At 42.5% G+C, this 27,087-nt stretch overlaps 1 protein-coding gene across 1 annotated transcript in view; it reads left to right on the plus strand.

Annotated features, from left to right (window-relative positions):
• The window catches only part of LOC137259844 (echinoderm microtubule-associated protein-like 2), a 39,166-nt gene extending 15,803 nt beyond the window's left edge, over positions 1 to 23,363 (plus strand). Inside the window, exons 10-27 of the mRNA XM_067797470.1 lie at positions 539 to 640; positions 1,463 to 1,655; positions 1,974 to 2,123; positions 3,819 to 3,891; positions 4,440 to 4,544; positions 6,151 to 6,237; positions 7,544 to 7,687; positions 8,684 to 8,824; positions 9,270 to 9,383; positions 11,746 to 11,898; positions 12,399 to 12,539; positions 13,261 to 13,331; positions 13,616 to 13,716; positions 16,370 to 16,476; positions 16,870 to 16,969; positions 18,000 to 18,092; positions 19,704 to 19,837; positions 20,918 to 23,363. Coding sequence (XP_067653571.1) covers positions 539 to 640; positions 1,463 to 1,655; positions 1,974 to 2,123; positions 3,819 to 3,891; positions 4,440 to 4,544; positions 6,151 to 6,237; positions 7,544 to 7,687; positions 8,684 to 8,824; positions 9,270 to 9,383; positions 11,746 to 11,898; positions 12,399 to 12,539; positions 13,261 to 13,331; positions 13,616 to 13,716; positions 16,370 to 16,476; positions 16,870 to 16,969; positions 18,000 to 18,092; positions 19,704 to 19,837; positions 20,918 to 21,040 — 2,132 coding nt within the window. The 3' untranslated portion in view covers positions 21,041 to 23,363. The remainder of the gene's footprint in view (positions 1 to 538; positions 641 to 1,462; positions 1,656 to 1,973; positions 2,124 to 3,818; positions 3,892 to 4,439; positions 4,545 to 6,150; positions 6,238 to 7,543; positions 7,688 to 8,683; positions 8,825 to 9,269; positions 9,384 to 11,745; positions 11,899 to 12,398; positions 12,540 to 13,260; positions 13,332 to 13,615; positions 13,717 to 16,369; positions 16,477 to 16,869; positions 16,970 to 17,999; positions 18,093 to 19,703; positions 19,838 to 20,917) is intronic.
• Positions 23,364 to 27,087: the final 3,724 nt, after the last annotated feature.

Genomic DNA, 27,087 nt, shown 5'->3' on the forward strand with positions numbered 1-27,087 from the left:
TGGGGCACTGTAGTGTTGCAGCGTGATACCATTCAAAACATTCCCCAAAAAATTCTTGCGTAATTTGTTGGTCGAAACAAATTTTAAGATTCTCTTTTCTTTTCAACGGTGGTTTTAAATTCGACTTTGTTCAATTTCCTGATAGCACGATTGGCCCGGTAGAAAGGTGTTACGACGATACTGTCAAGAGTTGTGTCCCTTACTTTTCATGCTCTTTGGCCGATCTTAAAAGAGGTTTTGGTTTGAGAAAATGGGAGACGGACCTCAAGCCGAAAACTTAACACCCATGAAGAAAGAGGAATGACTGAACTCAACAAGCCATTACATGCAATTGAACAATGATTCCGTTCTACCCCACGGGTAGAATCCCGGAGTAGGTTGGATGGCTAATTTTGCTGGCGATTAGGTGCCTGTAATCCCAAATATAACACGTGTTACATTACAAAGATGTGTTAATATGTGACATGTTAGGAATCAATCTGAATGTATTGTGACAAACAGAAAGTACTGGGACATATAATTTCATATCTTCCTACAGCGAAAAAGTCTCCGGACGAGGCTCCAGCGGTGCCACCAATGATAGAAGTGGACAGGCCGTCAGACGAGGGCACTGGCACCCCCGCCAAACAGAGCATACAAGGTCACATTTTAAAAAAAAATTTCTCTACCCGTTTTTAGTTTGTAACATAAATAAATATAGCTTTCTCCTGAACGTTTAGGCTAAATAAAAAGTGAAATGTTTCTCGGGCATCGGCGCGTCAGGTTTGCCAGCGCGCATAGCAATATTTTATTACCGTCTAAAAAAATATTTTTGACTTGACACTATAAGAATGGGTGTCTTAAGAGAGAGTGTGACTGAATCTACAACTCATTAACAAATGCTAAACGTTCCAAACTGTGTTTCTGAGAGAGAAAAATGAAAACGTGTTCCTCCCTCGTCACTTTTTTTTTTCGTGAAAATTTAAAAAAAAATGTCCTACCGCCCTCGTCACTACTCAAAAAAAAATCTGCCCGAGAAACAGTTAATTTTTATGCAGCCTTACAGTTATAGTCTAAACAAAGCATACGCGATCACATATAAGAAATAAATGTTTCCTCTGCTCCTTTTAATTTGTTGTGTCCTGAACTGTTATCGTCTAAGTCTGAGGTTTAGGACATAACTAAATGTTATCACACTATGCATAGGACTGACGGATACTACATTACTTCTCTAAGACGGCGAATTTGAGACAGCTGACGTCGACTATGTTTACCGTAAACGCAGCTACCTTTACTGTAAAATATTCATTACATAAATAGTGGTATGATTTTTATTAGCTTACATTTATTTGAAGACATGCTAAACCGATATGCAGTTAACCAGTGATTTCAATGAACAATGGCTGGATACGTCCAAATGATCAAATGACATTTGCCTAATGTCACGTTACTACATTAACAACATTCTTTACTACATGTCCAGGATCAACGCTAGAAGCAGCTACACCGGAACCCGAGCCGGAACCGGAACCGGAACCGGATATAGATGATATCAGCACGCACGCCATGACCTTGGAAGTTCACGGAAGGAAGGTTAAGGTCGTTCACCCAGAGACATACAAAGACAATTCCCTACCTATAGATCCACCGCAAGAGAGACTGCAACTAGACTGGGTGTAAGTATCATATTGTCAATGTCAGTCCCTGGATTGTGTATTTAACAAGTTAACTCGAACTTGTAAATATGAATGCATTTAAGACTGTGTTTTACTGTTTTGCATAAAAGTGGATTAATCTGTCTTGTGAAGTAACACCTTCTACCATATCATCGTGTAAAGGAACAAATGAAAATATTCACTTACATAAACGCAAACGTGTACGTTCGTTTTCGAAACTGATCCCAAAGCATACGATGAGCACTTTCTTTTGTGCGTCAGGTTATCAAACTTGTGATTGGAAAAGTATAACTATTTATAGTTATCTTTATTACTTAGGTATGGTTACCGTGGCAACGACTGTCGATGTAACATCTACATCCTGGACACTGACGAAATAATCTACTTCATCTCCAACATCGCCGTCATGTACAACCGTGACGCACACACGCAACGTCACTACAAGGAGCACACGGAAGATATCAAGTGGTCAGTAGACCTGCCTCCTTTCTTGTTTTCATTTTCCCCGAAAGCATTATCTTAAATCAAACAGTTTAACCTGGAATCAGTTGTGAAACCAATAAACAATACAGAGATGTGCTGTAATTACGTCATGTCGATGAAATAGAGGATAAACATTATTCATTATTCCTATGGTTAAAGGTTATTCCTTATTCCTATAGTCGCCATGTGAATGTTTCGAAGGGGCGATATGAGTGCAATAATTCAACAGTCACATCGTCTAAAAACAGCGTCTTATATAATCATCATTGCAACCATATTATGGCAGCTTGGAACAAAAACTGGACCCGAAAATCCAGTGGTTGATACTGTTAACAACAATCCACGCCAATGGGTTACAATGACATGCCACATACCAAGTCACTGGGCCTGACCATCTACCAGACGCGTTCATTAAAGACTTCCCCTGGGCCTAGATTTTCGAAGCTCTCTTAGCTCTAAGATAGTCGTAAGTGCCATACATGAACATTAACTTACGACCATCTTAGCGCTAAGAGAGCTTCGAAAATCTAGGCTTCTGACCAACTGGCAGTAGACTTAGAGGAATGAAACTTGGCACAGATATTAGTCCTTCTCTACATAGCAACCACCAAGCGTCAAACACTTCGCCCATCGTTTGTTTTATGCAACAAAGCATCAATTTGTGGGAAACAGTAATACGATCTTCCTAAATGGCAGCCTACTTGACCGACAGTATCTTCATCAATGGCTGAATGAGGTCGTCTAGGAATGGCAGCTGTTTCCACAGATTTCCAAACACATTTAAAATGACGATGCCAGTGTTTAACTGCTTTAAACGATGGGGCCTCCTTCCATAAGTTTCATTTCATCAAAGGTCTCTGTTGGTGTGCAAACATTTTATCACTACCCGGTACCCAAATGGCTCCATTGTCACACCTTACTTCAAGACAACGCTTGTCAAAGAAATAGCTTTCATAGTTCAATGCTGAAAATTGCCACATGACCCATAGACATGTGTGTGGTTACTCAGATAAAGTTTCCCACCCGTGAAGGTCGCGGGGTAGAATAGGCCTACATCAACCCATGCCTGTCATAAAAGGCGACTGTACTTGCCGTAAGAGGCGACTAACGGGATCGGGTGGTCAGGCTCGCTGACTTGGTTGACACATGTCATCGGTTCCCAGTTGCACAGATCGATGCTCATGTCGTTGATCAATGGACTGTCTGGTCCAGACACGCTGAGTGCGGCGTAAAACTAAACTCACTCACTCACTCACTCAGATTTCGCAACATGTGAAAACCAAAAGTGGATCAGAAATCTTTAATGAACTTCCTCCGTAACTGCGGTGTCAAACAGGTTCAATACTATCCCTCCATCATTACAGTGGTTTTATCCATACAACAGATGGTCAGATTTCAGAAATCAGATATTTCTGTACATGAAAAGAAAAGCAGAATTATATATTATAATATGGATTCCGATTTTTCTGTTCCGTCCACGAGACATGCATATACTAGATAAATACTGGATTGCGATTGGTTATTAAAGTCATACGGAGGTTATAATCACGTTATATGCCTCTGATTTTCCAACTAAATATGCATTTCTTTTCGAATCTTTATATCGCGGTTATAACCTGGCTTCAGATTCTTCTGTTCCGTCCATCACGTCTTCCGTTGACCTTAGTCTTCCTATTGCAGCATGGCCGTCCATTCCAACGGCAACATAGTGGCGACCGGTCAGTTTGCCGGGAAGAAAGATGACAAGTCGCAGGTAAGCAGGGAATTCTAACGACAACTTGGGATGCCTAGTTGGTTAAGTGATCGCTCATGGCGCTGTCATCCTAGGTTCGAGTCCCTTTGCCATGGTAGGAGTGAGATACTGTCAGTGTTACAAGACACATACTCTTCAAGATCCGTTTAAGATCTTCGGTAACCCATGCTTGTCGTATCCCAAATGACTCAATTATTTATAGACCGTTGCCATGCAGGCATGCTGACTTGGTTGACCACATGTCATCGGTTCCATCGATGCTCATGTTGTTGATCACTGGATTGTCTGGTCCAGACTCGATTATTTACAGACCGCCGCCATATAGCTGGAATATTACTGAGTGCGGCGTAAAGAAAAACTCACTCACTATTATCAAGCCCGGTCTTCTGGTGGTCAAGTTGTATATGCAGAAATATGTCCTCATTCTCCATCTCCTTAGCCTCTAGAATGCCAGTCAGAGAAGTCAATCATTGGTACAAGAGCGGGAATATTGCTGAATATGGCGATAAATAACAAACCAACCAAATTAGTAACGTCTGTTGTTTCAGGCTCACATCCGGGTGTGGCGAGCAGACACTCTTGGGACAGTCCATGTCCTTGGTCTCGGAACCTTCGTCAAGGCCGTCATGGGCCTTTCCTTCCAGAAGGGCTCGGTAAGTTGTTGAATACACAGAGGACGGAGGTGGTTGAGATGACTATATTACCGAATCCCACGTGTCAAAAGTGGTTCCAAGCCATAAAGTTGGAACACGAGGCAAAGTGATAACGCGATGATGCCACTTATAGGATTTGAGGGAAGACACAGATGCAGAGGCACTAAGAAATTAGTGGTGAAACGGTACACCGTGGTTCATGCAGGACAGTGGTATTTTGCCATCGGTTCGGTATATCATAATTCAATCCAAAAATTCACCGAGTCGGTATTTTCGGTTTTCGTACTGTTATTTTATAAACATTTTTAAGTCATTTAAAAAAATGACTGGAAATCGAATAACTGTTTTTCCATAAGCAAAGTAAGATTTAGCTCTTATGGTCAGTTTTCTGTAATATGAACATTTCTCATATGCCGAACCAAAACAGACCGAGCCGAAGGCCTTGTACCGCAAAACACACCACACTGTGGCAAGAGCGTACCCTTTCATCCCTACAAGCATTCTGTGCTCACAGAGGTTACTTGTCATATCTACCTACGAACCTCAGTCCTAGTACGGCCCTTTCATGGTGCAAATGTGCAGGATTCGTGATTGGTTGGAGTCAAGCTTAGTTGTGCAATCAGCGACGTTGTCTTAAAAGTGATCATACGTAAGGCCTTGGTAATTTCCGCAAGCGTCGGGAAAACTAGAACCTCTTCCTCAGCACGATGCGCAAATGTTTTATCTAGACAGAACTCAGTCATGTTCCACATTAGCTTGCATTAGTCAAGTTCTGTCTAAGTCGATGTAACACGTGTTCTAATTGGATGGAGAGAATGTAGATTATTCGTGTTGCGATTTTTTACCGCTAGGGATTTTAAGAGAACAGGGAAATATGACGGTAATAGAGAAGACGTTTTGGAAGATATGTCAAGTATCCTGTGTGGGGAGAGAATGCCCTGTAAGAGACATTATACATGATATACAGTTAACCTTTGTAAGGAACACGCTTGTAACGAGCTGTCGGCTATAACGAACTGATAGCGATGACGAACTGACGGCTATAACAAACTGTCCCCTATGACTAATTGACGACTATGTCGAACTGTCGGCCATAATGAACTGTCGGTTATGACGAACTGACGGCTATGATGAACTATCGGCTAAAGCAAACTGGGGGCTATGACGATTTGTCGGCTATAACGAACTGACGGCAATAACGAAGTGACGGCTATGACGAACTGTCGGCTAAGACGAAATGACGGCGATAACGAACTCACAGCTATGCGAATTTCCCTTCAGTAGAACAGGCTTCTTAAACTTTTACGCTACAAAGCATTTGGTTTGAGAGGATGATTATTGAGATGGTGTGTGTTAACGTTCACGAAGTAACCTCGGAGTAGTGCTGTTTATGTGTTTGGGTTGTGAAAAACTAATGCATTGAAGGTTGCTATGTGACCTTGGGCGCCAGCTTTATGAGGCGACCTTGGCATTTAATTTTGCAGTGTGACGTTTTCACTTTAATCCTTATGAGGGGACCTTGGTAAACAATTTTGCAATATGACTTTGGACGTTAGCCTCATGAGCCGACCTTGGTAATGTGACCTTTGACCTTTTTCTCTTTCAGGACCTGCTAGCGGCGGCGGACAACAGTCAGGAGAAGACGCTGTCGTTGTGGAACGTTGCTGACGGCACCCACGTGGCTAGCATAGTGGTACGTCCCCCTTCTTTCCTTAAGTTAGTCCTTATTTTCTTGACAGTTTTATGATTAATTAGCATCACTTGATAATTGATACAACGTCTCCTGGTGTAGCGGGTAGAGCGTCTACTAGTAGCGGGTGGTAGTTAGGTTCAATCCCAATAGACAGACCTCCCGAAAGACAGACTCTGTGAGTACACTGATCAGCTGACCACGCCTATGTAATTAATGAGCTGACCCAGAGTCACTACACGGTGTACTAAGAGAACAGAACAGAATTAAGAAATGATATATTAAACATAAGGTGTATAGTGTAGCGGGTAGAGCGTCTACTAGTAGTGGGTGGTGGTTAGGTTCAATCCCAAAAGACAGACACAGTGTTTCACATATGTGGATAATTTGAGGAGGAGTGGTTGATAATCACATTTCACGAGGTAAATAAATTAACAGATTGAGGGATTCCCACAGAAACATTTTGATAAAAGGAATTTTCTTTGTTCAACAAGTGATGGACATTTAGTTAAAATGGAATCCGTCACATAGCGCTTGGCGGTTTTCTTACAATATATACTGAGGGAAAAAGTAAAGGATCACTTAAAAGGACAAGTGCTCCTTTCTTTCCCAGATTTGTCACAAGTTTTGTATCGAATAGCTTGTGAAGATGGAACACTTATGCATTCAGGTGATGCATTATTTTCCCCTCAGTATATTTAGCCAGGGCCATGTTTCTTCTGGTAACCTATGATGTGTTGTCCTAAATTTTGTTAACGAAACTCTACTTTGAAAGGTTAATTTAAGATAAGGTTCGTGAATAAGTGCACGTCTATACATTGAAGTATAAAATCATTTTAATGATTAAGTAATACTTGAATTCCAAGGTTGTACAAACTGGTCTAAAAGGGTCCTCCGTGCATTATTCTTGAAGAAGTAACGTCATTAACATATCATGAGGCCCATACATAGGGCATTTCAGTTTCATCTAATTTAGCTTCAGCATTATTTAACAAAAAGAAATTAGAATTGTTGCTATTAACTGTCAAATTATGCACAAGGTTGTGGATGATAGGAGATAACCGGGTTCGATTCCCCACATGGGTACAACGTGTGCAGTCCATTTCAGGTGCCCTCTCCGTGATATTGTTATAACTTTGCTAAAAGGTAGGAGCCTAGTGGTTAAAACATTCGCTCGTCATGCCGAAGACACCGGGTTCGATTCCCTACTTGGGTACAATGCCTGAAGTCCATTTCTGGTGTCCCCCGCAGTGATATTGCCGGAATATTGTTAAAAGCGGCGTAAAAATAATATCAATCACTCTTGCAGCTTCACGTGGACGTCATCTGCGACATCGGTTTCAACCCACACCACACCGACTTGCTGGTGTCTATTGGCAAGGAGCATCTCGCCTGGTGGAAGGTTTATCCCGAGAGTAATAGAATAACCACACACGCCAAACCGGAGTACGACGTGAGCTCTCCATGTTGTCAGATATAGGTCCATATTCCCGTGCGTTTCCCATGCCAGTCGTAAAAGGCAGCTAACGGGATCGGGTGGTCATGCTTGCTGACTTGGTTGACCTGGTATACTATTTTGGTAGATCGATGCACATGTGACTGTTAGAATGGTGGTCTTTTGCAACCCTTGCTTGTCGTAAGAGGCGAGTAACGGGATCGGGGAGTCAGGCTCGCTGACTTGGTTGACATATGTCATTAGTTCCCAGTTGCGCAGATCGATGCCCATGCTGTTGATCACTGGACTGTCTTATCCAGGATGGATTATTTACAGACCGCTGCCACATACCTGCGATAATGCTTAGTGTGACGTTAAACTACCAACCAACCATCCGTTTCGAGTTAAGCTCTTTCAGCTGTTCTCTTGGAAATAATGAGCTGAAACCATTTCTATAATTTACTCATTTTGACATATAATGTATTAAGCCTAAGAAAAAAAAAAAAAAATAAAATGTTGACATTTCTCAACATATCCTCTGTCGCCACTGCAGGCTAAAATGCTGAGTAGTCCGTATTTGTGTAGTGTATAAATTGCATGTTTGTATCATAATACCCGTGTAGATCTGGGTTAGAATAGATCTTCAGTAACTAATGCTTGTCGTAAGAGGCGACTAACGGATCGGGTGGTCAGGCTCGCTGACAGGGTTGACACAGGTCGTCGTATCCCAATTGCATAGATCGATGCTCATGCTGTTGATCCCTCAATTGTCTGGTCCAAATCCGACTGTTTACAAACAACCGCCATATATTGCTGAGAGCGGTGTAAAACTAAAATCACTCATTTTCTGTCTGATCTGGCTCACCCTGACCTGACGGGTGGATACTTGCTCACACTATCGACCACTTGTCAGGATAGTCAATCACCCGCTATTATACAGGGTGGATATACCCGTCTGATCCGTGGAAATTGGCTGATCATGTAATCACGAAATGAGTGCGTCTCTACTTGTAGAATTACCTCCGGGCCAAGTTCGTCATATGTGTGACCCACACAGATAAAGGAGACTTAGTCACCGGCGACTCCAACGGCACCATCTACGTCTGGGGGGACGGCGGCAACAGGATCACCAACTTCGTCAAACATGGGCATGATGTAAGTGCAGTCACTGATACACAGCCCTTTACCACCATACTCGTATGACCCATGGTCTTAGTGCTAGGATAGTTTTCTGGGCCCGTACTCTAGAAACGTTCGTAGCCCTTAGAATGCTTGACTTTGGTCGTAGGCAAATGTTAAAAATGAGCTTAAGAAGTTCGTAGGGCTACGAACGTTTCGAGAATAACTAACCTGAAGCGGAAGACCCACTTCTGACCCAAACCAGAAGCACACCTCCATTCCCCCAACCTCACGTCTAACCTCATCCCATCTAAAACCCAACCCCAAGCACACCTCCAGCCTGAGCCATTCTTCTAACGTCACCAAATCCCAACCCCCATCCTCATCAACGTTCCCAACCACACCTCCATCCCCACCCAACATACGACTGTTAAATGGTCGAGCATGGGACATTGTCAGAGTTTACTCCCGTGTTTTGCAGGGCCCTGTGTTCACAGTGCTGTATCACCGCCACCACCTGATGTCGGGAGGACGAGACGGAGTCATAAACAGCTGGCAGTGGACCAAGAACATGGACAATGCCGGGAAAATCGAGGTAACACTATAAGTTGTTCACTGATCACAGGGGGAAAATGGATTGATGTACCCTCTTTACGTTCGACTGAGCCCGGAAGAGTGAGTGAGTGAGTGAGTTTAGTTTTACGTCGCACTTAGCAATATTCCAGCTATATGGCGACGGTCTGTAAATAATCGAGTCTGGACCAGACAATCCAGTGATCAATAACATGAGCATCGATCTGCGCAATGGGGAACCGATAACATGTGTCAACCAAGTCAGCTAGTCTGACCACCCGATCCCGTTAGTCGCCTCTTACGACAAGCATAGTCACCTTTTATGGCAAGCATGGGTTGCTGAAGGCCTATTCTACCCCGGGACCTTCACGGGTCTGAGCCCGGAAGAGGAGGGTTAGGGGGACATAAAGAATCATAGAGGCTACATCAATCCATGGGTCCCAAGGGACCAGTGAATAACGTATTTATCTTACCGAACACCTCAATGTAAATTTTTGAAATGTTTGAAGCGCCGGTATTGAAACATAACAAGGAGTACCGGAGTTAGGCAACAGGCCAAACACAAAGTACAAGACGAATTCAAACAGTTCGGCATTTCCAGCGGGTAACATAGAAAATCGCTTGTAAGCGAGGTACACTGACTGGCTCTGCCAATCAGAAAACGACATTTATGCGTGAAGTAAGGAAATATACAATTTACCCAAGGAGAAGAAATTCTAGAAATTTTGGCGTCATTCAGATTCCAGTGTTCCCACACTGTCACACCTTAAAATTCATTCAGAAAATTAAGGGAGTTTATGTCGGTTTGAGTATTTGGGTTTTTCGCTTTCATGTAAACCTAAAGTGTGCTTTTCACTATATGTGAGGTTATTTCTTGTTTTCCCAGAATAGGCGCATTTGAGGTTTTTGTTTTGGAGGGACAGGTTTTACTTTTCGCTAGAAAGTACTCTTCCCGGGTTTTACTTTCCTAACTTTATACGAACATGAACATTCAAATGATACCTGAATGTTTAAAATCAGTTGAAAAATATCGTTCAAGATTGAACTCACAATACAAATTTTTTTTCCAAGGGGGATTATAACCGCTTATCTCAGGCTCTACCCCCCGGCCACCGGGCCGACGAAGCGGTGGGATTAAGTTATCTACTTATAGTTACTGTCTTTAAATTGATTTTATGCGTGCTTCAGCTATTGTTACGTATCGTCATTAAATGATCATCTACATTGTAATTACCCATCCTTGACGGTATATATGATAGAGAAAACACGTCTCGATTTTTGGTAGACAATGTAAAACATTCGGGGTCGGGAAATCCCTCCCCCTTCGGTTTTACATTATCTACCAAACCTTCAGAGGCATTTTTTCTCCTATACTTATTTCTTTTTCCATTTAGACAAAAGTATTTTGGCGAGTGTTCATTGTGAAAAAAAATTCTAAATGTGAAAATACACTTCCAGCAGCGCGGTGATTGTAAAACTAGAAAGTTTGTCGTCGCATACCCTTGTGACAGATGTAAGCCACATTCCCTCGTCAGATCGCTTAAGTGAAGAATGTAACCACTGACTCTTTAATCAGTTTGACAAAATTTCACAGTGGTAGAGTGGTATGAGGAATCACATGCTGGATCATGGTTTGACAGGGAAACACTTATAATTACTCGCTAAGGCCACTCTGGTTTAGAACCGTCTGCCCTGTTCACATGGACAAGACCCGTGAAGGTCTCGGGGTAGAATAGGCCTTCAGCAAAACATGCTTGCCATAAAAGGCGACTATGCTTGTCGTAAGAGGCGACTAATGGGATCGGGTTGTCCAGCTCGCTGACTTGGTTGACTCATGTTATCGGTTCCCAATTGTGCAGATCGATGCTCTTGTTATTGATCACTGTATTGTCTGATCCAGACTCGATTATTTACAGACCGCCGACATGTAGCTGGAATATTGCCGAGTGTGGCGTAAAACTAAACTCACTCACTCACACGGTACAACAAATAGAGCGAAAGCAAATAGCTGACTCAAAACGTATTTCCTGTTCATGCTACTCCTAATACCCGGATTAGAATATTGGTCTTCAGTAACCCCTGCTTGTAAGAGGCGAATAACGGAATCGGGTGGTCACGCTCACTGGCAGGGTTAACCACATGTTATTGGTTTCCATTTGCGCAGATCGATGCTCGTGCTGTTGATCACTGGATTGTCTGGTTCTGACTCGATTATTTACAGACTACCGCCATATAGCTGGAATATTGCTGAGTGCGGCGTAAAAGTCACTCACTCACTCATTTCTGTAATACAGTAGAATAACTTGAAGTAGTGTCTGGTAGTCGTTGTTCTCAAATGTAGTCTATTAAACACAAGCCTCTGAGGAGCACTCCACGTGTTGCAGATATCCAAGTCGGAAGGCGGAGTCAGGATGATTCAACTTCACAAGGAGACGCTTCTCTTAGGAACCACCATGAACTCCATGTTGTCCGTGGTCATGGCAGCGAAAGGGTCCCCGCTAGATGGCGCTACACTCGACATGTTGCCCCTTACACAGGTAAAAATATGTTTCTGTATCAATAATGCAAACACTCTATCATAAAGGTCAAGCAAGAGAGTTGTTCCAGTTCTAGAAATGTTCTAGACCCTCGGTCTGCCCCTTTCTTCTTTTTCTTCCCCAAGTGATGAGACAATGTATTTGCCAAGACCCTATCCTGAGCCACCGGTGGCACGCATGCAAAGCCCAAAAAATGTTCTCCTGAAAAATAACACAGGAAATAGCGTACAAATCGAAAAAGGGAATTGCACTAGGCGCCTTTATTGTCAGTCATCCGAATGTCTATCAAAAAAGGTTTCGAAAGAATGCTTTGAATGTTACAACCTTGATCAAACAACGTATGTAAGAGTCCTTTGAGGTCTTGGTGAAAGTAAGCGCTTTCGATGCTATACATCCGTGCGTGCGTGTTATAATAAAACTCGTCTGTTTCGGCTTGCGCATGGCACTTGACAGCTGTATTATCACCTGTTTTCATTTTATTCACCACGTGCTTGTTCCAGGGACATTTTGACGAACTGCGAGGACTGACGACGATGCCAGAGTCGTTTATCGGAGCAGATTTCCTCACAGCGGGGGTGGACGGCATCATTTGCAAGTTCAACACCGAGATCCATCAACCAGTGTGGAAGATCGTCATGAAGGTAGGTTCCTGGCTAGCTATTCTCGAAACATTCCCAGCCCTACTAACATCTTATGGCCATTCTTAATACATTGGCTTAACACTAGTTAAGAATTTTAGGGCGACGAACGTTTCGAGAATAAGGACCCTGGAGGTGGGCACAATGGCCCTATTGCCTATAGAGCCGGAATTCGCAATCAAGAGTTACGTCCCATTGGCGCTACTGGAACCGGAGAGTGTTCCAATTCCAGGTTCGCCCTGATTCGTGGTTTGCCGTGGGTTTCACCAAGGTGTTGATCGTCTTTGACTTCATTTGATTTGGGGTTACACATTAAGCTGACTCTTCCTTATCCAAATAACATACATTTCGAAGCTTTATGTAAGCCGAACTCGCGAGACATTTCGCTCCAAAATGCAAAAGAGGTGGGAATAGCCTAGTGGTTAAAGCGTCCGCTCGTCATGCCAAACATATGGGTTTGATTCCCCACCTGGTTACCATTTGTGAATCCCATTTGTGATGTCCCCAGTCTGGAATATTGCTAAAAACAGCGTACAAAATCACTCACTCACTGATGTACAGATGTATTTTAACGCTATAATGTGTCGGGATTGTAAAAATAAATATATCATCACTATGTCCTGCAATGCGATTACGAGTATCATCAGGTAGGTTAAGTTAGCGAGGCGTCAGTATTTCAAAGGTATGATCTTGTATGTTAAAACTGATGCAATTTACTTCCTAGGGGGCAACCTTCCTATGTGCAGACTGCAGCATCGACGGCAAACTCATCGTCCTAGGAACCCATGACGGCCAGTACGTTAAAGAAGGCGCCTTAGTAATGTTACTTTCACGATATGTTATACGATGTTAAGGTTTTGGGGTTGTTGGGTAGCCCAGTGGTTAAAGCGTTCGCTCGTCACGCGGAAGACTTGGCTTGATTCCACACATGGGTACTATGTGTGAAGCCCATTTCTGGTGCTCGCCGTGATGGTGCTAGAATATTGCTAAAAGCAGCGTAAAATCATACTCACTCACTCACTCACTCACACACATCACTGTATGTATTTTGAACTCGGTTTCATTTCATTCACTTGCAGCCTTGTAATACTGGGGCTGGATTCAGAGGACCTGTCCGTCACGGAGGTCTGCAACAAAAAGATCTCCAAGGACAGACTCGACTCCGTCAGACTAGCCCCTGGTAAGGCTTTACTTAACGTCTTTAGCTGTTAGGCAGGCAGGCACGTAGATAGCCAAGTTTTTCGTGTAAACCCGATAGGTTGCAAAATTTATATTTAGATAGCAATGGGGGTTTTCCTACCCTCTTTAGGCAAAATCGTGTGTAAGCCCAGACGTTTTTATAGTGGCAACTACGCCCTTGGAAGAAACTGGTATGATGAAAATGAACATCTTTTATGGATCTTCTTTACTGCAATAGGTTGTGACGTTTCTGTGTAGATACTATCAGTTATTAATCACTTGCTTGATAAAGTGTTTCTCTTGAGGGGTTTGTTTGTTTGATGTGTGATGCCTGGTATGAGCCTGGCCACCCCATCCGGTCAGTCACCTCTTGCGACAAGCATGGATTACTGAAGACCAATTCTAACCCGGATCTTCACGGGTCCCACAAGAGGAAGAGCACTTTTTGCTCTCCGTAGGTTTCTTTTAAATGTATGTTTCGCTCTGTTGCCTACTTTGAATTTTTCACAGCAAGCTGAATTTTATACTACAAGTTGAATTTTATAATGCAAGTTGAGTTTCATGAAGCAGGTTGAATCTTATATTTACAAGATCAACTTTATAATGCAAGTTGAATTTTACAATACAAGATGAATAATATAATACAAGAAGGGATTTTATTGCAAGTTCAGTTTATAATTCAAGACGCATTTTATAATACAAGATGAATGATATCATTCAAGATGAGTTCTTTTTTCATTACAAGTTCACTTTCATAATACAAGACGTATTTTATGATACAAGTGGAATTTGTAATAAAAAAGGAAGTTGTATTTTATAATACAAATCGAATGTATAACAAGAAAGGAAGCTGAATTTTATAATACAAGTGGAATTTGTATTACAGGGGGAATCTATAATACAGGTTGAATTTTATTATACAAGACGAATTTTACAATACGACAATCATGGGCTGCTGAAGACCAACACTAATCTGGATGTTCCCAGAATCTAACCACCCAACCGTTTGAGTCCCCTGTTATGAAAACATTGGTTACAGGGACTATTATCTTACCTCACACATGAATGTCGCTTTCTGATTGGCTAAGCGCTATTCTAATATTTTCAATGTACCCCGCTTACAGGCGATGTATTATTTTCAATGTACACCGCTGGGAATTCCGAACTCTATCGGTGCTTCATGGTAGTACTTTTTTAAAATCTCGAATAACATTGAATCATGCATCAAGCACGGAAATTACCGATATTTTGCGATTGAAAATCGATGGGATGGAGATAACTCTAAATCTGTTTACCTTGTGTCGTCTGCAAAATGGCGATTCGCCTTGCATTCAACAGAAGTGCTTCAAACAGGTCAAAATTAAAATTCAGGTGTTCGGTAAGATAAATAGGTTGTTCACTGGTCCCTCGGGGTCCATAGGCACATTTACCCTCGAGGTTTGTTTATGTTCATAAACATAAATAAACCTCGAGGGTACATGAGCCCATGGCCCCCTCGCGACCAGTGAACAACTTATAATGTTTCTTACCAAGAATGACCAACCATTGGTGCTGTGTCAAACAGGAGATAAGCTGTTATGGTACCTTTTATGAGAAGCGTAGCTATAACCTATTGATCATAGTACCGTCATTGCTTTAATATTACACTAGTGTAATATCGCTTGACGTATGACGTCAAACTGGTTCAAAGTTGTGACGTCACAATGCTAATGTCTCTGTCGCAATTTTCTTGATTCGCGGAACGCTGAGAGTTCTCACACCGTAGGCAATTTCACCGCAGTTTCTGTCAGTCTATGTTGGCGATAATATACAGAATACTAAACTCGCTTCCGTGAAATACCATTTTATTAAACTCGTTATAGATTTAGTATCAAAACTCGCTTTCGCTCGTTTGGTACCAAATCATTAACCCGTTTGATGTTGGGTAAAAATGGTATTACACTTAAGGTCGTTTAGTATCCTCTCTTTATTTCTCGCCCGTGGAAGATACTGCAGTGTAATATTTTTACGGCAATATAACACGGTGTAATACCGCTAGATGTATGACGTCATTATGATTCACAGTTATGACGCCACAATGTTACTGCCGCTGTCGCAATGGCACTACACCTTGCTTGACTCGCTGAAAAGTGAGTCTTCAGACTGTAGACGGTATTTCACCGCAGTTTCCATTATTTTTTGTTGGCGAGTAATACACAGAATACTAAACTCACTTCCGTGAAATACCAGTTTTATTAAACTCGTGAAAAATTTAGCATCAAACTCGCTTTTGCTCGTTTCATACGAAATCATTCACTCGTTTGATAAAAATGGCATTAAACGGAAGGTCGTTTAGTATTCTCTATGGAAAAGGAGCTCCAGCTCCAGGAGCTCCTGTGGGATATTCTGAACCTGAGGAAAACTAGGGTTTCAGCATTGTATAAAGGGGCAATGAGAATAATCAGGCTCATAATCAGGGGATAATTCGGTCCAGAGACAGTGATACTGTCCGTACTTTAAGTACATCTGTACTTTAAGTTAAACAATGTAAAGGCGTGTTATATTTTCCGGGGGCCAATGAAAGTGTCAAATGTTAACTCAACTTACAGATCGTATGGTAAACTGTTTGACACTGGCGTGTTTAATCTACCAGTGCATGACATCCTCTGTTTCAGACTGTGTGTCCCTGGCGGCTGGGGGTCACGACAGGGCGATATATATCTACTCCTTACAGGAGAAGGAAGATGGAGAGAAGTCCTGGGAAATGCTGGGCAAGTGTAAGGTGAGTTCAGAAAAAACCTGCCTCGGTGCCATTTGGCATTTTACATCTGATAAATACAGTTTCTTTCTTCAACATGCATTTGGCACCTCACGCCACCTGCTCAACATATATCGCCACTTACCGAAGATATTCCTGGAAAATATTTCTTGGCGTATATTAGGTTTAACCTGGAGATATTTACTGCCTGTCTGCGGTTTTATCTCGCCAACAGCTCGAGCAAGACGCCCAGCTTAAATTTCATAAACGTGATCAAGCCCCTTCTTATTGCACCTTCAAGAATACGATGACGTGTTAAAGGAATAAAAATAAAATTTTGGTTCACTGCAGTATCTTATGCTATTTTGTCATATTTTTTTTGTCAAACTACGCTACCATGGTAACCTTCCTGTGCAGGGTCATCGTGGGCCGGTCACCGCCATCGACTGGTCAAGAGAGAAAGTCAAAAACACGCACCTGCTCAGGTCAAGCTCGGGGATACCAGAGCAGTTCTTCTGTAAGTTTCGTCTCCTAAAAGCAGTACTCTTAAAGCTTGACATATTGGAATGCACTCAGCAATATTCCAGCTATATTGCGCCGGTCTGAAAATAATCGAATCTGGAGCAGACAATCCAGCGATCAACAACATGTGCATGATCAACGCACCTGAGATGCGATAATAGCCGACCAGGTCAGCGAGCCTGATTACCCGATCCCGTTAGTCGCATCCTAAGACAAACATGGGTTGCTGAAGGTCAGTTTTAACCCGGATCTTCGCGGGTCATGGCATATAGGAATAGCCACCTCAGTGCATACTATAGTGGCTGGCCCGGGCCATCGCCATGAAATCTCCGGGGAATAAAGCGTTAGTACGACACGATATAGCGATACCAGCCAAACTCGAAATGGTCATAACACCACATGGTCATAACAAGCATAGGGTCGGAATAACGATGTCAATCATCCAAATATTGACACAGTTCACTACTTGTTACGAGAGATGATTGCGGAGTAAGGGACAGACAGGTGTTCGGGAAGCACGGGAACAAGTGCCAACACATTAAATTTGTTTAAACATGCTGTGCTGTCTCGATCCATGCTTTCTCGCACACCTGGCTGTCTCTTTCTCTGCACTCCTCCCTCATAACAAACAGTGAACTGTGTCAATATTTCGAGTTTGATTGCAAATCCGCTTTTGAGCCAAAGGGACTAAAATGCTTGACACTGACACTGTGACCTAGATGTAGGTAATCTTGTGACCTACATGACTGATATGATTGACTCTTCGACGTAGGTACATGACGTATTGTGACCTACATGTCTAATGATTGACAGGATTGACTCTTCGACGTAGGTACATGTAGTTTCGTGACCTACATGCCTAATGATTGACAGGGTTGACTCTTCGACGTAGGTACATGTAGTTTCGTGACCTACATGCCTAATGATTAATTCTGCGAGGTAGGTGTAGGTGCCTGTTAGGTCTGGTTACCTGCATTGGCCTGTCTAATGACTGAGAGGATTGACACTGTGACATATGTTGACAGGGAATCCAACGACATGTGAGCGAGAGGAAGGAAAGAACGCCGTGTCTCTGTCATGGTGTACCAGCAACTGCACCCTCGACTACACCGTCGCTGGTAGGTAGAACATGTTGACTTGTTTTAGACATGATGGGTTGACCAGATATGTTTGTGCTGACCAGGTCCCCGTTTCACAAAACTCTCGTAAGCCCATGTCTCGTAGCTTTTCTCGTAGTATTCGTACCTCCTATACTGTAACATAGGAAGTTAGGAATGCTACGGGAAACGTTACGAGACCTTAGGCTTACGAGAGTTTTGTGAAAGGGACCCCTGGGCCCCGTTTCACAAAGCTCTCGTAAGCCTCAGATCTCGTAACCTTTCTCGTAGAATCCGTAGCTCCTGTGTTACTATATAGGAGGTACGATGGCTACGAGAAAACTTACGAGATCTTAGGCTTACGAGAGTTTTGTGAAAGGGACCTCTGGGTGTCGTTTTACGAAGGAACAGCAGTAGCGCTACTCCAGTCCTAATGATAAGGTTACACTACGTTCCTGACGGACCCACGTAGTGAATCGAGGACAAAACGGGGTGGAAACAACGCTGGGGACTCAGTGAGTGGACGTCCTAGAATGCCATGAATGCAGTACCAACCTTTTCAAATTGTTCACAACTTTGCCACGACTGTCGCGGTACTGAGAAACGTGGCAGGCCTTATTAAAACGGGGGACGCAGCAGAACCTGACAGCACGTAATAGGCCGTAACAAAACGTATGGACAGTCCGCGATTGTTCCGTAGTGGGACAGGAGGCATGTGTATTCCTCGGCATCTCACGGTCCTTTCAGGTTTTGTCATATTCGGCCATGTTTGGTTTGGCGTTTTGTCACGGGTTGTTTCACCCTTGCTGCTCGTTTTGTTCCGGTTCTCATGGCAACCGATTCATCTACTGACTGACATGATCACCGTGTGTAAGTGGGTCCAGGTGCGTTGTGTTAGGCCCTAACAAAACTTGTAGATGTGATGGGTTCGTAGTGTGACGGGCTACATGCCAAATTTGGCAAAGCTTGAAAGGAGCGTAAGATGCCGGGAATACGCATGTAGCCCTTCACACTACGAACCGTCTACAAGTTTTGTTAGGGCCTAACACAACGCACCTGGATCCTTGCACTTGCACACAGCGATCATGTCAGTCAATAGACGAATCGGTTGCCATACACTCTACCTTGCCGTGAGACCAGGGCAAAACGATCAGCTGGGATGAAACAACCCGTCACAAAACGCCAAACAAACGTGGCTAGGGTGTGTAGTATCCGATTTGTCCCGTTCTATGACGACGCATCCAGGCACGTGGCGGTCTGCTAGACAAACAACTGGCATCTGAAGTGAGCATATTTTACTGAAAAACGTATATTTTAATGAAATGGAGCCCTGAGACTTTCTTCACTTTGATGAAGGACTGGAAATCTAGACTTACCACATTTTCTATACCTTGCATTGGAGTTCTTGGATATTTTCCCTTCAGGGTCTGTACGACAGACTAGCGGTCTACAGGGCCGACGAGATACGGTACGTGCGTTGTACTATTCGGCTTACGATCATCGTAGTATTAAAACCGCTGCGTGTAAGTGAATTCAGGTGCGTTGTGTTAACCTAATCTTGTTCAGCGGGCATATATAAGTTCACGGGGTATGCATCAGGTATGTCATATTCAAGTACTTTCGTGTCGCCAGGTATTTGGTCATCCAAACAGGCTAAAGAGGCGACAGTTAACACCGTAGCTGTCAACCCCAGCAAGACAGTGATAGCCATGGGGGACAACACTGGATGCCTTAGCGTCTTCAGATACCCATGTCCCAAAGATGGTGTAAGTAGTGCCCCCAGTTTCCTTGAAATCTGACCTTCGTACCCTCTATCCGATTTTAAACTTTTTCATATGTTTTTCATACCGATATAAATTAAATTGTTCTCGTCACGATATGGCTGAAATATTGTCGATGTGACGCAAAATAATAACTCACTCACTCTACCGCTAAACAAATATCTTATGTATTCCCATGACAAGTGACGTCAAAACGGTGATTCACTAACAAAATGTAACTTGAGAACAGGAGGCCGATCAATGAGTGAGTGAGTTTAGTTTTAAGCCAATATTAGCAATATTCCAGCAATAGCACGGCGGGGAACACCGGAAATGGCCTTTACATACTGAGACCTATGTGGGGATTCGAACCCGGATCTTCGTCGTGACAGGCGAAAGCTTTAACCACTAGGCTAGCCCACCACCCCATCAATCAATGAAATGCATACCAGGAAACCAAAATCAAACAATCAGAAATCAGCTTTTTCAAGATTTAGGGATTAGTTTAAAAATGGCGACATCCATTCCAGACTAGGCTCTTAAAATATTAAAATTGATGTCAAAACATCACGGAACATATACTGGAAGGCTGAAACTGTACATCGCTCTGATTGGTTAACGAATGTTCGTCCTCACGTGACCCAAAACGGGATGGCACACCATTGTAATCTTATCGTCGTTTGTGTAAAATGTTCTCATAGAGGCATCTGCTTCGTGTTTTTTTCACCTGATGATTAAATCTGATCACGTACACGGCAGTGTGTAGCCTTTGTATACAGCCATGGATGCTGTCCAAGGATGTGGGAATTAGTCAGTAGTTTATTGAGAAAGAATGGGGCCCTTATTCTCGAAACGTTCGTAGCCCTAAGAATTCTTAACTTTGGTCGTAGCCAATGTGTTACGAATGGGCTTAAGAACTTCGTAGGGCTACGAACGTTTCGAGAATAGCTAACCAGTTTCCATCCGTGTAAGGAACTAAAACATAGTTCTCATTTGCATATTTATTGGACGGATAAAGCTGTCCATTGTATACATTAATAATGCTAACACATCGGTATGTGACGTATATATCTGTGTTTGTTGCAGGCGTTCAGCCACACCTACAAGTGCCACCTGAACGTCCAGACCGTGAGGTTCTCCCCCAGCGGCAACTACGTGCTCACCATCGGCGGGCGTGACTCCTGCATCATGCAGTGGAAGATCGTATAGCACGAACTACAGGGATTGTCTCAAACACATTGTCGAAACATATCATCTTTAGCAAAAGACGAAGGTCCTGTTGGTCTTGAAACAGACTTCAAAAGTATCTCATATCTATAGATTAGTCAATGGTCATATGTCCTCTGTATTGAAACACAATTACCGAATATCCATGTTAAAATTAGCTTATAATCCAAACTAGAGTTGTATACTTCAAATAACGACTAGCATCTCTCAAAAAAAATAACTCATAGTCGCATTATGAGCTTATATTCCCAACTTTATCAAGGCACACTTGTCAAACATGATTTATCTGGGTAAGTAGCTCGTGATTCTACGTGAGTGAGTGAGTTTAGATTTACGCCGTACTCAGCAATATTCCAGCTAAATGGCGGCGGTCTGTAAATAATCGAGTCTGGACCAGACAATCCAGTGATCAATTACATGAGCATCGATCTGCGCAATTGAGATCCGATGACATGTGTCAACAAGCTAAGTCAGCAAGCCTGACCACTCGATCCCGTTAGTCGCCTCTTACGACAAGCACAGTCGCCTTTTATGGCAAGCGTGTTTTATAACACAAGTATAATCTGTCTGCTACACTATCCTGAAACTCACATAAATCACTATGTGGTCAAGAGAAAGAAGCAAGATTTCACGTTGATCATTTAGAAACAAGGTGAAGTGTGTATTTTAGTGCATAATTGTAAACGACTAATGGAACTATAAACTTCCTCCCATGAAGCTTACATTCTCAGCTGCAATATACATCTACTTCATTGGATACAATAATTATTGGTTTTCCTGGCCAAAATATCGTTAGGGGAACACTATTTGCGAAATAGCTCTGATGTCTGATGCAGATAAGTGATGCAGACTCAACACATCTTTGAACCAACGCATGAAGTCTAAAACACAAAGGACTTTGATGCACACCTTGTGCAACATACAACAGAGACACACATGTAATACACTGAACAAAATAAGTTAGGGATATAGGTATTTTAATTACTGATATTTTATCAGTGTGTCAAGGAATAAACAGATCATTATTCATAATTTCAAAGTTTACGTATATCCCTAACTAGTTTTGTCCAGTATATAATCTTCTTGTCAGTAGTAGCTGAATCTAAAGGATATATACACCTAGTTGCTATTTCTCCTAGTGTCAAACTGAATTTCATTACATTTTGTTTTTTTACTATATCAGTAGATCTGTACCTCCAGATATACAATTGCAATACTGAATACATAGTGACTGTGATATATATTCTGTTATAAGCTGTTAAACACTATTGATCATTACTACATATCACCATCTTCTTTATTTGTTCCACAGTGTGTAACACTACATGAATTGTCACCGTCATAATCATCTAGTGACGTTATCCATTGACATCCTCAATTGTCACGTGTATCATCGACATGCTATAAAATTATTCTAAAAAATGACAAAGTCAAACAATCAGATGCAGTTTTCTATTTTGATTTGTGTAATAGGTTACCGATTTGTTTTAATAATTTAGTGACCAGTCTCTGCATGTGTTCACGACGTATGAAGGATATGTTCATCTTCTCGCGAATATCTGGTATCATTACTATTTGATATTGAGTACTTAAAACGTGTTATAATTATGTAGTCGGTACTGTGCAATCGATTCTTCGAGATTTCTTACAGATGTGGAAAGGGCGATGTGAAAAGGGCGTTCTTGCTTTCCTTCCAATATTAAACTTTCACGACATGATGTAACTGGAAAAAGCTGTTCAAAGTTGAGTTTAACCCAAGTTCACTTCTTTCTGTATATAAGCATTTTCAACCACAGATGGTCGCGTCAGATGGCCTCGACATGGTCTCTCTTATGAAATCGACAACCAATCAAAACGCATCTTCGGAGTTCGGCCGAAGTCTCCATTCAAATCTGCCGACGAACCCTCGATACATTTCATCGTATTAACAGCTGATGTTGATGAAAGCCATTGCTCCTTGGCTACCGTAAAGATCCGGATAGGAGTAGACCTTTAACATCATATGTTTGTAGTAAGAGACGACTAACGGAATCGTTTGGTCAGGATCGCTGACATTCTTTATGTATGTCACCGTATCAGAATGCCCGAATGATGCTCAAGATATCAATCACTGGTTTGTCTGGTCCAGGCTCGATTATATCAGGCCGACGTCATGACGGTAGAAAACTGATGTAGGCCGTGTTAGAGGAGCACACGCTGCTGTTTGGTCACGTGTGTTTTTATGACACAGCTTTCTCCATGATGGCGTCAGAATATAAAATGAAATGCCGACAAACAAAGAAAGTTAAAAAGAAGTTAAATCAAATGAGAAATGATAAAGGGCATATTTAACTGAATGATGTGATACACTTGGTAACTGAGGATGTTTCATTGTAGGAACTGTATAACGTTATGTATATAGTGTGAATAAACTATAATGTTATCAGGTGTTTTGTGTCTTGAGTGGAAAACGTCGAATACACTGTGATATCTTCCTACAACGGCATACAGACAGCACACGTAGATACACGTAACTAGGGGGAGGGCACAGGAAATGGGCTTCACACACTGTACCCATGTGGGGAATCGGCACGACGAGCGGACGCTTTAACCACTGGGCTACCCTACCGCACCAGGATGTCGATGACGTCACGGACATGGCTCGGTCATTGTGCGGTCTGTCGAAGTTATGCACACCTCTGAAGATGTGTGAGTGAGTTCAGTTTAACGCCGCTTTTAGCACTATTCCAGCAATATCACGACGGGGGACACCAGAAATAGGTCTTCACACATTGAGTCACATCCGGGATTCAAAGTGTTTTTGTGTGTTGGAAGTCGCGGTGGCTCAGCGGGCTAGGCGGCTGACTTTGTGTGCTGGCGATTAGGTGCCTGGCTCTGAGGGTGCGGGTTCGAATCCCGGATGGGACTCAACACGCTCCCCCCCCCCCCCCCCCCCCCCTCCAAAGTGCTAGAATTTGTACTTTACTAAGAAAGTAAAATCCCAAATATGACATATGTTGCATTTGACCACTTTCTAAATGACATTGTGTAATCATGGCTTCACACATTGTCCCCATGTGGGGAATCGAACCCGGGTCTTCGGCGTCTGAAGATGTCAATAACCACCGACACAAATCATACAAAACACAGGCAGATCCTTCTTGGTCACGCAATACGCGGGTACGGGCATTTTGAAAGAATGAAAACAATTACAATATATAATTTCGTGCTAAATGTAATGGTAGTTGTTTTTTTTCTGGACGCATATATTCTGTTATTGAGGTTCAAGTAGACTAGGTCTCACCTCTTTGCGTGAACTACAGTGCAATAACATCAGTCAATAGGGTTTTATTTACCACCATGTTAAACCGATTCGATGGTGTAGTGGTTGGAGCGCCTGTTTGGAGAGCGAGAGGTCGTGAGTTCGATTCCCGGCCGCGTCATTCCAACAGACGTTAAACTATGATACTTGTTGGTCCCTGCCTAACACTCTTCATTAATGGGTGCAAAAATGACTGGTCGTGTTAGAGTCAGTACTGTGTCCTTTTGTACGATGTTAAACGTCATTTCACCTTACCATCGTAGTATGATGAACCTAATGCCTCAAGCTACCTGTAAAGTCTACACCTGTATGTACCTGTAACACCCGTAGCTACCTATATAGCTACCCATAACGCTTAAATTTATTTATTGTTAATCACAGCACTTGTAGCAATACTGTTAGCAAATGCAACACCTATAGCCACCAAAAACACCTATATCTACCTATACACCAACAATCTACCAACTGCTACCTATAACACGTATATCTACCTATACACCAGCATATGTCTATTGCTACCTATAACAGCTATATTTACCTATACACCGATATCTACCTATATACCCGTAACACCTATATCTATCTTTCCAACTAAACTGACGGACAAAAGAAACGCTGGTTTCACAAACCTGGTTGCAAAACTGATTCAAACTCAAAAACATTGTTTACAGCAATATAGGAACATTCTTGCAAACCCAACCTTCGTGGCTGATAACATGTAATGAACGTGCAGCATGATTTTTGGGTGAAATCTGCGTTTTTGCATATAATTTCAAAAGTGCTTTTACGAAAATTTCGAGCAAAGATCGGGTATAGATAATGACTAAAACTCTTCTCTGACATTCGACCCTTTAGATTTGATGAACAAGAATGCCGCGTTTAACATCTGTACAGCGCGAGAGAGCGATAGGAATGCTGGAGATGGGTGCAACCCAGTCCAGGGTTGCGACAATCATGGGCTGTCATAAAACCACGATAGAGAGACTAGTGCAACGTGTCAGACAGTCTGGTCAGACATCAGACAGACCACGGAGTGGAAGACCGCGGGTAACAACGCAAAATGAAGACCGCTATTTACGTCTGCTTCACCTTCGTAACAGATTCCTCACTGTTACGTCATCAGCAAGAGATGCACTACAACACCCCATCAGCAGGAAGACCGTGGCCCGACGTCTCCGCCATTATGGACTGAGGGCTTATCGACCATTAAGAGGAATGACCTTGACCCTGCAACATCGACGGAACCGATTGAGGTGGGCTCGAACTGTGCACCTCTGGCAAAGACGACAGTGGGACAGAGTGGTTTTTTCGGATGAAAGCAGATTCAAACTCTTCAATGCTGACGGCCGAGTGCGCGTGTACAGACGTAGAGGGGAACGGACGTCACGTTGTTGTGTTCAAGAGGTGCAACCCGATGGTGGCGACAGTGTGATGATATGGGGCGGTATTTGTGGTGACAGGAAGACTGATTTGGTTGTCATTAATGGTAATCTAAATGCTCAAGGATATATCAACCAGGTATTGAGACCAGTCGTGCTTCCCTTCATACAGAATAATCCAAGAACTCTGTTTCAACAGGATAACGCCACTCCACACAGTGCACGTGTTACAAGGGACTTTCTGAACGCTAATAACATTCAGGTTCTTCCTTGGCCAGCCAGATCCCCCGACTTGAATCCGATAGAACATCTGTGGGATCACCTCGGGAGACGTCTTAAGCAACGTCAACAACGTCCTCATGACCGACAAACGTTAACGCAAGCCCTGCAAGAGGAGTGGCGTCAAATCACTCCAGCAACTGTCAGGAGACTGGTTACATCTGTTAGACGTCGTGTCAGGGCGTGCATTCGTGCTAGAGGTGGACACACTCCATACTGATGACATTTTCTTAATTTTAGGTGATTTCGGTGTGATCGACTTATGGACAATCCAACTGCTTGAACAAAATTCATTATAATTTCTTAAATATCCACCATATTTTTGTTAGAGCGTGTACACCTGTTGTCAGTTACCATCTCTTTGATATACAGTCATAATTGCTTACATATATTGTCTTACGTTTTCATTTCATAAGAAAAAATGTTGCCAGCGTTTCTTTTGTCCATCAGTTTACTAATATATCGGTCTATTGCCACCTGTAACACCTATATCTGCCTATGCACCAACATCTGCCTATACAACGACATGTGTATTGCTATACATAACACCTGCATCTACCTATACTCCAACATCTTTCAACATCTGTCTATTACACCAGTATCTACCTACTGATACCTATAACACCTATATCTAGCTATACACCAGTATCTGTCTATTGATAACAAATCTATCTACAATATAGATATTTATATATTGCTATCTGTAACACCTATATCTACCTGTACAGAAGTATCTTTCGATTGATACCTGTAACACCTCTATCTACCTGTACAGATATGTATGTCTATTGATACCTATAACACCTATTTTACCTACATACCAATATCTGTCTATTAATACCTATAACGCCTATAGGTACGCACCTACAGCTCCAACAACACCCGCAAGTGCCAAAAACACCCATAGCTACTTTTTACACGCATATTTATCTATAACACATGTAACACCCAGAGCTACCTGCACATGTTCAATATCTACTATCTAGCCTAATGGTTAAAGCGTCCGCTCGTCGATTTGTCGGTTCGATTCTCATCATGGTTACAATGAGTAAAGCCCATTTCCACCAAGC

Source organism: Haliotis asinina, chromosome 13, assembly GCF_037392515.1.
Source record: "Haliotis asinina isolate JCU_RB_2024 chromosome 13, JCU_Hal_asi_v2, whole genome shotgun sequence".
Taxonomy (NCBI): Eukaryota; Metazoa; Mollusca; class Gastropoda; order Lepetellida; family Haliotidae; genus Haliotis; species Haliotis asinina.